General features: G+C 43.9%; 1 protein-coding gene across 2 annotated transcripts in view; it reads left to right on the top strand.

Annotated features, from left to right (window-relative positions):
• The window catches only part of LOC138580934 (zinc-binding protein A33-like), a 219370-nt gene that overhangs the window by 186211 nt on the left and 19961 nt on the right, over positions 1-13198 (top strand). For both annotated transcript variants that reach the window (XM_069651867.1, XM_069651866.1), the window contains 2 exons: positions 9994-10016; positions 10101-10231. In XM_069651867.1, coding sequence (XP_069507968.1) covers positions 9994-10016; positions 10101-10231 — 154 coding nt within the window. The remainder of the gene's footprint in view (positions 1-9993; positions 10017-10100; positions 10232-13198) is intronic.

The following is a 13198-nucleotide window of genomic DNA, read 5'->3' as shown; positions in this document are numbered from 1 at the left end:
TATTGCCAAAGATTTCCCTTCTTATTTTCTGCTGATAAAACAATATGTCGTCAGGATTGAAGCAAATAAGAGGCATGGACTGGGAGCTGACATACTTTAAACATGCACAGTAAAGAGACTTGCTGAATTGTTGCTTGATTTGATTTTTCCCATAGTCTAGTAAAAGGAACTGTATCCCGAGTCAAGAGACAGTTCACCATTTACAAGAGGAGGGACAATTGTGGAAACACCTGTAACTCTTAACACAGAATCTGAAAGACAATATTGTTTAAAGGAGTATAATAAAAATTGACATTTGGCAGATGATCGAGATGGGGATCCAGAGCAGCAACCTTGTCCTCGCGCAGGAGGAGAGACCTCCACATTTCTCTGGAAGTAAATGCTGCCACCTGACATACAGGGGCATAATTATTTGTGTATTATATTCCTCATTGTTTTACTGTCATTAATGATCAGAACTGCATTTTTTATTGGTGCACAAAGCATTCCAATTCCAGTGCAGCCACCTAATGATGCATGTATGAAGCCTACAAAGGCACCCAGACCTTATATAGTCATTCCAGCCCCTAGAAGATCTGATGGTGGAATGAAATAACTTGAAATGGATGTGATTAGCAATGACACATATACACTTGTGGTAACAAACAAAAAGAAAAGCCAGAGACAGGGTCGGCAAAGAGTGAACGGAAAAAGGTTATTGACAACCACACGCATGCAAACACTGAGTGTACACGCAACAAGCCTAGTGTCAAGCACTGTAGAACAACAAACCAAAACAGTAGAGAAAGAGAGACTGTCTACCGTGAAAAGTGTCACAACATACAAAGTGCAAAGACAGATGGAGGAAGCTGAATTCCTGAAGAAACAAGAGGAATTGAAGTATAAAACCACAGAGACAGTAGTAACAAACATATATGTTCCAGCGAAAGGGACAAGTACACGTTCTACACAGCAGCCATATACCAGACCAATGCCAGTATGCATACAAACATTTCTAGCCAGAAAGAAAAAAATGTATGAGGACCAGGAAAGAACTGCCAGACTTTTGTCTACTCAAATTGCACAGATGAGGAGGCCTGCACCATGGACCAGGATACCTGAGAATCCTCCAGCAAGAAAGAGCCATACAGATGCATTCAGGGATGTAGTCATAGCAAACTACATGAAAACCTTAAGAATCAAGAGAAGCATGCATGGAGACGACAGCGAACTAAACGATCACTTGGACAGCATAGCACATTTGGGAAACAACATTTGGTACCAGCACATGAAAGAAGTTGGAAGACGAAGTTCAGAAGGGGAATGCTTTGTTTGTGCACTCCTACCATACAGCATGGGGAAGTCCAAGATCTTTGTAGCTGTAGAAATTGATGTCCAGATGTCATAAATCACCAAAGTATCAACTGAAAAGGATACAGTAACCAAAAAAGGATACAGTTTGGTAGGGCTTTTCTGGATCCTATCTTCACAAGACTTGATTGTAGACAGGTCAAGTTAGACCTTCCAAATGATACAACTCTCTGACTGAATAAAACAGGCAGAGAGATGGATCACTGGAAAGGGCGTGGGAGTTGTATAGGAAGTATGCCTGGAATAGATAAGTATCATAAGACACTGTCCCAAGTCAAATACTAAGAAACACAGAATTGGGATTAATTCAGACACTGACCTTAAGGCTAAACTGAAGAATTCCAGGACAGTTTCTTGAATAGTCCCAAGAGTTGAACAAACGACAAAGGAAGGGAAGATTAGTAAGGGAGATACCGGGTTGGTGCACCACAGGATAGCGTCCAATGTACTGTGCACAATCACCTTCCAATAGTTCATGAAATACTTCCTTTCCCACGAAGAACAAAATAAGAATCTCACCTGTTGACTGTCACAGGTACCAAAAGTTCGAAGTAGTTCAGAAAAACACGTGCAGGATTGCACGCAACAGTATACACACAGCCAAGCCAGCCGCGCTTGTAGACAGCGTTTCCGCGTGAAGATTAGACACGCAAACAGGATTCACACAGCTCTGGACAGCCGCTCTTGAAGACAGCGTCCACGTGGAGATTTGGCACACGAACAGGATTCACGCAGCTCAGGACAGCCGCGCTTGAAGACAGCGTCCGCGTGGAGATTTGGCACGGGAACTGGATTCACGCAGCACAGGACAGCCGCGCTTGCAGACAGCGTCCGCGTGGAGATTTGGCACGCAAACTGGATTCACGCAGCACAGGACAGCCGCGCTTGCAGACAGCGTCCGCGTGGAGATTTGGCACGCGAACAGGATTCACGCAGCTCTGGACAGTCGCCCTTGAAGACAGCATCCGCGTGGAGATTTGGGACGCGAACAGGATTCACGCAGCTCAGGACAGTCGCGCTTGAAGACAGCATCCGCGTGGAGATTTGGCACGCGAACAGGATTCACGCAGCTCAGGACAGTCGCGCTTGCAGACAGCGTCCGCGCGTAGATTTGGTACGCGAACTGGATTCACGCAGCACAGGACAGCCGCGCTTGCAGACAGCGTCCGCGTGGAAATTTGGCACGCTAACTGGATACACACAACCCAGGAATTAGCGTGTGGAGGCAAGCAGGCTCAAATTAGGCCAAAGAAGTTTGCTGAAATGAATGCGAGAACGCAGGTCCGGAGTTCAGCTACAAACATCAAAATTGATTTAATCAGAAGCAGCGAATGGAGTTTCCACGCTGCTCATGTACGCACTGCCGTGATACACGTGATGGACCTAAGTCACGTGAAAATTAACGACGTGAAAAATGCAGACGTCATTTTCCGGGCAATGTATCGAACAACCTCCATTTTGAGTAAAAAGGTCTACTGGATCTATGGGCGTAACTCATCTTGTATGGAGAAGTTGTTCCTGGTCCAGAGGTATGTCCGGCAGGCATGACACCAGACTGTCTGTCACGCGTAGCCATGTGCAAGACCAGAGGCCAGTTCATGGTTAGTGATACCTCCCTAATATGGGCAACTGAAACAGCATATGCCGATGAAGATGACTATGTTCAAGACATTAAGACAAGAAATAGAGCTCAAACTAGAAAGCACGTGATCCGGTACGAGAAGCCTGGAGTTAAAGGAGTGGAAATCAGATGGGAAGTGAACCCGAAACTAAATGTCCAAGGAATAACTCAAGAAGAGGCTCGAAGTTGGAAAAACAGAGGCCAAATGCAGATTTAGGGAACAGTGCTTTCACCAGACGGATGAGAGAAAGGAGTGGTGATTTGTAGAGCCTGGATGGTCACTGGTCGTTACCAAGGCACCATCTACATCGTACAGAATGGATGCAAGCCATTATGGACAAAGCTTGCAAAACTGCAGGCATGGGTCGAATACAGAGGATGACCCTTGCAGATAGTGCCACTGGAAAGCCCAAAGTTCTGCTTCAGGAACAATGGCACAAGAAAAATGGGAGAGAATCAGAACTGTGGACGTGTTTTTGACGCCCCAGGAATGGGTGCTCAGAACTGCAGTAATTATGGATCATTATTGGGCATGTGGATCCAAAGCATAGATCAAACTGCCTGCCAAGAAACTGGGGAGGTATATGCACAATAGTGAATGTCCATGTTCCAGCATTGGTGATCCCGAAAGGTGATCTGAATATTGACAGTTTCCTGAAGGCAGATGCTCACCTGAGGAAAAAGAGATCCGTGGAACTGATGACTCGATTGAAAAGGGAAAATTGCTTCTCTGCCAAATCTGAAGAAGCCTTTCATGCAATCCCATATGAACACAGACTGTTTAGACTCACCTCATTAGTGTTCGCGACAATCCTCATACCAAGATTCCAAGTTGGAGGAAATACTAAATGGTTACAGATAACCAGATGGGAGTTACTACAGAATATCAACACGACAATAAAAGGATTCAATGCAATCAAGGAAGAGTTAAGAGCCATCCGACTGATGACTCTCCAGAACAGATATGTCCTTGACATGATCACATCTATGGACGGAGGAGTTTGAGCAAAATTTTGGAGAATCATGTTGCACATTTATACCTTCTCACGACGAGCAAAATGGAACTTTAACAGAAGCCATAGGTATGCTGACGTAGCTGCAGAACCAGATGATCGATGAAACTGACGAAGTTGATGATGACAGCTGGTTTGGATCACTGTTTTCATGGGTTCCACAATGGATGGCAGATGCCTTCAAGTTCCTGGGAGCCCTGTTAGTGATGTTATTGGTAGGATTTTGTGTTATCAAGATAATAATCTCTCAGTGCCAGAAGACAGCGGAAAAAGCCACAGGGATGAAAATCATGATTGATGTCAAGCCAGGATGGAAGCCCAAAGACCTGACTGATGAAGAAATAAGAGATGTTCTGAAGGCCAGTATTCACGCACCAGAAGGAACACAGTTTCTCTATCCCAGAAAACACAGAAATTATGTGGGAAGATGGGTTTATTGCAGCCCAAATGGCCAATGTCAACTAATAACATGGAATAAAGACAAACATGTAAGGACAGCAGGAAGCCTGAAATGGACTCCAAAAAGACACTTCTTCAGACCATCATGTGTAGATCCAGAAGATGAAGAAGGAATGAACCCAGACGATGGAGTGAAGATGAATACAGAAGAACCGAGCAAGATGAATCCAAAGAAGGAAGTGAAAGTGGTCGATGAATCGCACACAGGGGGGAGTGTAGAGGAGGTCCCAAATAAAACCTGCACTCCAGTCGCCCATTTTGAAGTACCAGGAACGTTCACACCAAAATATATGACGTATGATGAGCAAATAAACCAGCAGAGAGCCGCAGTATGGCTCTGCACAGTGCCTATCAGAAGAGCAGCACCTATTGAAGTACCGATACCCAGAAAACCATGGACAGTAAGGTATCCATTAAGAAAATACTAACATGAAATGAAATTAAATGAAGATAGCCTAAGTACAGTCCCGGAAGAAACCAAAAAAGTCTTAATGGAAGACGAATGGTGATATCACAAGAACCCAGACAGACTCACAGATAGAAGAAATGACGACCTGAGAAATGACACAAAGAAATGAAACGCCATGAATACGGATAGTGTGAACTTAAAGTGAAAGAACGATGTCAAAACGTAAGAGAATTAAGCTGTAAGCAAAATGAAGATAGTCAACCAGTTTACACCTGTAAATATGCTTGCAACCGCAAGAAAGCTAAGACAACAGTGCAGCTTTCTATGCTTAGTAGAAGAGTAGTAAAGCAAGTGCCATTATACATAATCTACCACAAACGAAGCACATCATATAAGTATATTTCAACTTTGCACAAGAAGCAGAATCAACCAAGGTTACTAAAGGCCAAACGAGAAAAGATTCATAGTTAGCAAAACGAGAAGAGACGGGTGAAACGAAACTCGGCATGAACTCGTGCCAGGGAAACCAAGGTCATACTAATAAAAGAGGTCGACCAGTAGCTACATCTAATTGAAACTAAGAACAGAATATCCTGCCTCTGAAAGATCGAGATAAGAAGGCGAAGGCAGGTGGCAGGTGAAATAAGAATCAAATACACAAATTGAGTGAAAAAGAGACAAATTCACGGTGTAGGAATCATGTGACCAGCCGAGCAAGAAGAAGCGAGGGCTGACACCTATGCTTGGCACCTGACCAGGCAGTGATATCAGAACTTTTCCAGACAGAAGATGCAGTCTCGAGGCCAACCACAGTGAAATAATTGACACATAGCTACTAAAGTGATGATTGATTGTAACCATAATCGGAGGAAGGCCGGGTAACTAAGGGGCACCCCACACTTGGCCGACCATTCTGCGTGCTGCTAAGCGAAGTGGAAAAGTATGCATGGGGTTGGTGCCAACCCAATCACAATGGACCAAATAATCTTAGGTCCTATAGTTAGTAGAACCAATGGGACGTTGTACTTTTAGTGACGTCTACAGTAGTCATTTTGAAGGAAGGGCTTAGACGTCCACCTGACAGTATTTACCCAATCCCCTCACTCCGTTACCATATACAGATATAGTACCTATAGTAAAGTTACCTTTTACTAAACCAGTACAATTGCATGTCAACATTTGAGTGTTACATGTCAACTATGACGAGTTTTGAGTATAACTGTTACAACTTGCATGAAGTTCATTGGAGTTTGAAGCGAGAAGGACGATCACATCACTGCTGATATCCATGACTCCCCGTTTTTTGTACTTGTCATTAAACGGACTCCCTTTGCCAAACCATTGAGTTGTCCTTATTGATTGGTGTTGGAGTAATGAATCTGCACCCCCATCCATCTCAAGGGTGCAGCTATCTCGTCTTAAAGTACTTCTGAGCAAACCTCGGCTCTATGGGCCGGCCGGGGGTCTCGGAGTACACACCCCTTACGATTTTTGTTTTAAAGCCATAATCATGACTTGGATGAAAATCCCTTAATATGGAAGAAACACGCAACATGAAAGGCACAGGCTCCAACATGCCACATGAGCAATATAATCTTTCCTTTTGACAATGCTTTGGCAATTGCAACAACACTCTTTCCACCATCCTGTTTATTGCTCCAGGAGCCCACCTTACAAATTCCTATAATGTATGATTGGTTGTTTTATACTGCACGAGTTTGCCACCGTCGTGGTCTCAAGGTGCATTAACATGTTAGAGTTAAGTTGCATTCACCCCCCCTCCCACGGAACACAGTAATAATAATAATCAAAATAATAATGGACTTGAAGGGGCTTCTTCAATTCCTGGTCGATATCAACGGTAGGAGAGTAAGCAAATATGTATCAGTGCCCCTCACAGACCTTTCTGATGCCGGTGGTGGTTGACAAACAGGGGTGTGTATTTGCAGATGGGAATGCGGCTATAAGCCCACACCCAAGTCGGAGGTGGAGGAGAGGAGCTGGCTCTCCTTCTCCTTTGCTAAATCAAGGCTTGCTGACAGAAGGGACTAAATGTGTCCAAACGTTTGTCCCCTTACCTTAGGCTGGTCAGGAGTCCAGACTAAGGTTGGGGACACATCCCACACTCTTTGAAAGGTGGCCTCCTTATCGGGGAAACCCCCTGGACCTCCCACTTTACCAGTACATGGCGGGGTCTCCTCCGTGTTGGGTCACAATCTTTTGAATCGCTTAGAGGGAAATTGTGAATCCTTCATATGGGAGAGAGAGACAGAGAGAGAGAGAGAGAGAGAGAGAGAATACCATTATGCCTCTCAAACCCTCAAACCCCTTAAGACTCTCTTTGCATTCTATACAGACTGAATCCAATAAGACAAAATGGGATTTAGACCTTAAAAATAGCTTTACGGTAGGGTATGGAGAAAGCAGGTCCAACAACATTACATGTAAACCACAAAATCTCTTCCCTGAAATGGCACCCGCTAACATTGGGAGGCGTTAGTGGAGGAGTGGTGGAGGCATAGCATTTGGGGAGGCATCGAGCAGGAGCGAGAGGAGAAAGCACAATACAGTATAGGATGAATCATTAGGTGCAGGAATGGTCCCCTTAGGTTCAAGACCATCGCGGTTCATCGAGGAAGTAGCTACAAAGGGCTTTGGGGGCTGGAGTAAGGAACTTAAAGCAGGGAGATGAATAAGGCGCTCTGACCCGTTCCATAGAGAATGTCATGGGTCAACCACTGGGTGAAAGATTTGGAGCTCATGTCACCTCTCCCAGCCCCATTTGTTGCCAGTAACCAGGCTGAACGCGCAGGTACATGTAGGGTCCAGAGACGCAGGTGAAGGGTGCATGGTCTCCCATGAGCTCAGGAGAAGAAGCAGAGGACAAGAATTTAGAGACCCATGAGCTAAGAAAGAAACACCCAAGATTGGTAGTAACTTATACAGGAGAGTATATATCTAGTGAAGGGATTGCCAAAGGGTTACGAAACCCAACGACTTTTGTTTAATTCAGAGACTTTATTGTTTGGATTTCAAAGTGAAAATACCCTGTTGAAGAGTTACATTCCCCATCGTTGGCCCCTTTTATGGGATCCCTAATAGACCAGCATGCAGCAACCCCCAACTTTCGTGTCGACCTCATATTGATTTTTCTTCGCATCATGACATCCCTCTCCAAAGGATGTTTACTATTTTGGTCCGTTGTCATGTTCGTCCAGTTGATCCTGCTGTATTAGGAGGTCAATCAAATGTTGATACGTTTTGAATGAACTGTCAATAGTACCAGATGAGGCCAAGAAAACCCTGAGTCCTCTCTTTATCTGAGTTGCTTGGACTTCCTGAATTATTGAATGCTTTGCCTAGTACGTTCGCACAGTACCTTTTGCCACCTTGACCTACAAGTACTTTTGCAAGTGACACCTGTCAGGGTTGGCTTTCAGAACCACCTTCTGTAGATGGTGGGTGAGGAGTTAGAAGTGGCACATATGAATTTACACAATCATAGCATCCGGAAATGCCCCTGTGAGCTTTTTGCTAAGGCTGTCGGTTATGGTCATCATACACTGAAAGGTGCTCGGGCTCCATTGAGCCTAAATTACAAGACCGTAAAAAGGACATCTTTTTTTTAAAAAAGGTGCTGCCAGCAGAACTTTAGTTACCTATATTTGTTCTCGTATCTTTAATTCCATCATTGCTGCTCTTTTTGATAAAGCAATTTCTGGATTCGTTCGTGTGAAGAAAACAAATATTTTTTGTTAAAGAAGAATTGTCAAAAAAAAGTTTCAATATAGACAGTAATGAATGAATTAATTCTGAACTAGACAAACGTGTTCTAAAACATTTCTCTATTAGTTAAGAGGAAAAAAGAAAAGGAAGGGAAACTTCTGAGCCCCAATGTCACTCATTTTTTCATGTGTATGACAAAAAGAAACTGTGTACAAAAAATACAACATTTATGTGCAACCACCCTAGTATAGGCCGGCCTGTAATTGCAATGTATTCACTGGAGCGGTGACCCCTACTGCTGGAAGCTGGGGAATATGCCAACATTTAACAGAAAAGGGGCTGCCAGCAGAACTTTAGTTACCCATATTTATTTGTGTATATATAATTGCATCAATGTTGCTCATTTTGATCAAGCAATTTTTGGAGCTGGAATATGTCTTGGGTAGGCAAAACTGCTTTAAATTGCCAGAGTTAGATTTGTTCCCAAAATCTTGCTGTTAAACTCTTCTGTATGTTTGGATATTCAAACGTTTTGTATTCTGTTTCGTTTCTCGTGCCTATAATAGTCATCTTTCACGCTGTATGACTCAAGCAAAAGTCCACATAGCCGGCGGTGGTCTCGGAGATGCCGCAGGATGCTGTTGAAAGTCTGCTTTGCTGGCATTTCGTAGGAACCCTGTTAATACCCAAGATAACTACTATAGGCACAAGAAATGAAAACAATTCAAAACATTCAAATATCCAAACAGAAATAAGAGTTTAACAGCAAGATTTTCAGGAGCTAACCCAGCACGTTGAATAATTAACATACCAAGGTTAAGGATGGGGATGACATTAGGGTTTATGGCTAACTCTACTTGAATATAAAATGAAGAATGGTTTTTACAAAGAGCCCTGAAGAAGAGCTGTGGCGCGAAACGCGTGCAGTCTCGAACATACGCAGAATCATTTAGTTATATCTAATTGTGAATGAACTCTTAAAATACAAGCTCACAGAGTGGACAAATTCGATTATTTAATGAAAAATGTGAAATTTAACCAAGAAACATTGAAATTAACAAATTAGGTTTGGTGCTTTTTCAGATAAAGAGAAGCACTTTTAATAATTCCAAGCAATACTTTTTTAGATGGTCTAAGAAATGTCTGTCTCTTTGAAATTGTGACACCCCATAAAATACTTGTACAGCAGCGCATTTTCAAGATGTTTCTCTGACTTTTGTGAATTGATTGATTGATTAGATGGCCCAAAACAAAAACAAATGCAGATCGAACCCACTACAGAGTCTAATTTCGAATGAATTGTGACTAATTAACATTATTCCCGCAAACTATATCCTTTAATTATCTGTACTGTTTCTCTGTACGTGCAATTGGCGACAGATATGACACCTCTCTCGTTCTTTCTTCACCAACAGGATATCAAAGCTTTCCTGCAAAAGTGAGTATTGCCGCAATATATTTCTTCCAGCTCGCCGCCTTCATCCTTGGCAGAGGGGTCTAACATGAACATTTGTGTTTTCAGCTGTCGAGAAGGGCAGGAGAAGGCGATCTTGGCGCAGCACGTAGTTCTGTCCAGGGAGCTGACCGTGGGGCAGTTCAGGGGTCCCATACAATATGGAGCCTGGAAGGCAATGAAGTCCATCCTCAGCCCAGGTACAAAAGATGATGGCATAACTAATAGACTACACTTAGCCTCAAAGCACAGAGGGGCGCTGGGGCCGGTCTAGAGCTTGGCTGCTGTTGGCTGCAAGAGGAACCAAGGCGAACAGCCTGACAGTGTCTGCAGAAGCTCCCACAGCTGGACGGTTGGCTTCAGAGCTTAGTTCGGAAAAGATTAGTTTAACTGTATCTATTGACATTGCTACCCATATACTAAAAAGACAATATGGGGGTCATTACGAGGTTGGAGGTAGCCATGGTGCTAATAGCGCCATGGCTACCCCCATACTGCATACCGGGTCGGGTTCCCTGAATGGGGAAATACTGGGCCATTCCAACCTTGGAGGACCCGGTATTTCCCCATTCAGGGAACCCATCCCCATTCCCATTCGAGCCCCCATAGGGCTCAATGGGAATGGGGACCAATGGTAATCACGGGCCAGTTAAAAGCGGTAAGGGGTTAACGGCACCTTTACCGGCGCCGTTAACCCCTTACCTTCAACCTCGTAATGACCCCCAATATGTCTCTTCCGTCATGGACGGCATGTCAAAATATTTTTGGGGATATTTTGAAGGCGATTAGAGGATTGGGCCATGGAGAATGATCTTTTTTCGCATACCCAATTGCCCTTCAGAGCTGATACAGGCACAGTTAATCAAGGTCTAAATCTATACCTGAATTTGGCTAAGTATGATTTTGGGCTGGGATCTCCTGACTGCATGGCCTTTATAGAACTCAGTTCAGCCTTTGACTCCGTGGACAGGAGACTCCTTTGGCAAAACCCTCGATGAATTGGGAGTTCCAAAACCTCTGGTATAAGTTGGAGGTTCTCGATGCGGAATCAGTTTGCGCTCGCTATTGCACAAGGGACTAATTGAGTGAATGCACTGTGGTTGGGAAAGGGGTCAGGCAAGGGTGTGTGCTTGCACCCCTTTTAACATGTATGTCAACTCTCATCTGCGGTGGAAGCTACCGGGGCTGACCTGCCACGTTGCAGGAACAGAAGGTTGCCGGTCCTCAGCTATTGTGATGATGCAGTGCTTCTGGCCAGAACCCTTAAACCTTTACAAATATTGGTTCATAAATACTGTGAATGCATTACACGTAGAGTTCGAAAGGTGGATGCAGCCAAGTGCTATGTTATGCGCTATAAGAGGAGGATTTCTCTTGTTTTTTGGGACGGGCATAGGCTTCTGGCCTGCAATCACCTTGACTATCTAGAGATTAGATTCAAACACCAACTGTTGATAAACAGGGAATGAAAATGAGGCATGCTATAGGGGGGTCTCTTCAGGTTTGCAAAGACCTTGCAACATCACTCGGTGGAGCATATGCTGAGGATATGTGGGGGAAAGGCTATCCCTGCCGGGGCATACCGGGGTGACCTATGGGGCTTTGGGATGTTAGAAGATGGAGAACTCTTGTACAACTTCTAGCTGTTCCCTCCTACACTTCCGTATAGGTCTCTCATCTCGAAACCAGATCTTTTCACCTCGCAGATAGTTTATCAATAAGGGCCATTTTATCATGGCATGCGCCGTGGGGCTGTGAAGATGGAGAATTAGCGAAGAGGTGAATTTGGAACTTGATGTCACTGGGAAGCTGCTATAGAATATTCCGGCTTGCGTATAACCAGGAAGTCCTGGCAGCATGCGGGTATTATGGGAACCTGCTCTCATAAACCTGAAAGCATAGCTGCATTTTCCAAACAATGGCTCAAAATGGTGAGTGTGCATCTTTAGGAGCAAACTAGAGAAGAAGCAAATATCTGCAAGCCCCAAGTTAGACTTTATGTTGCCCTCTCCGCATGAGCGGGTGCCGCTAGGTATCAGTCTGTGGTCAAGGCTTGGCTGAACGCCCATTGGTCGGAGAGCCAGACGGAAGGGGATTCATGCTGTATCTGTGATGAGAGGGAACCACCGATTCACTTTTGTAATGTTCTATTCCTTATGCCAGGAGATCAGGACACGCTGTTTATTGGGGATATATTGAGGGAGGGCGGCTTCAGGTATTTTAGACCAATCTTCATGTTGCTATTGACCACAAAGTTGGCACATGTGGGTTCTCCTCACGGCCGGACTGGGGCATACAATTGTCTCGGGCACCAATGAAATAGTGGCCTACAGTTGCAAATGACATTTCATTCCTTTTGTGACAGACTGTTTGAGTAGTACCCTAGGGGGAGCTATTTGATAAAATCTGATGCAACTTGTGCATGTTAAAGAATATTCATTCAGCAACACTGTTCAAAACTACTAGCTGCTTAGTGAAGTAGCTCATCAAAGTGGCCCTGGTTCTCCTTTGTACGTTATTTAAAGAGTGCCTGGCTAACAAGATGTAAAATGTGGGGTGGCCAGGTGGCAAGGCTTCTGAATTCAAGGCACTCAATGCACTTTATCTGAGCTGTAGAATGTCATGATGGTACTGAACTTTTAAACTTTAAAATGCTGTGCTGGGTTTCTATATGTATGAGCGGTGGGTTTTTATAATAGAATATTTTATGCAACTGAAAGTCATGTATGTGTGTTTTAAGGTTGTTCATTGTGATATACTGTATGGTTATATGGATTATATAATCCGAAATGAATTTGTGTGACTGACTGACAATAATTTTTAAGGTATTTTCAATCACACAGACTTCAGGTGTGGCAGGCATCCTGGGATGGGACCAGGACGCCAATAATAACACATTACGTGTGGACTGACTTAAAAAAAAAAGCATTAGGCAAAGCTAACAGTTTTGGTTTTTGAGTAGGCATGGTCCCAATTTTCCAGGCACTGCCATAATGGTACTACCTGTCCATAAGATAGCAATTGTTGGAAAATTGTGCTATTACCTAGCGCCCTATGGCAGCATCTGCCAAATGCCTATCTAATGCCTATACAATAGTCAAAACTGTTAGATCAGACAATGCTTGCTTTTAACAGGCATTCAGTACAAGGAACAGGTGCAAGGACAC

Source organism: Ambystoma mexicanum, chromosome 3p (assembly GCF_040938575.1).
Source record: "Ambystoma mexicanum isolate Mex_15411 chromosome 3p, UKY_AmexF1_1, whole genome shotgun sequence".
NCBI classification, from domain to species: Eukaryota; Metazoa; Chordata; class Amphibia; order Caudata; family Ambystomatidae; genus Ambystoma; species Ambystoma mexicanum.
Note: the sequence above shows the minus strand (reverse complement) of the source record. Positions and strands in the feature narration are given on the sequence as shown.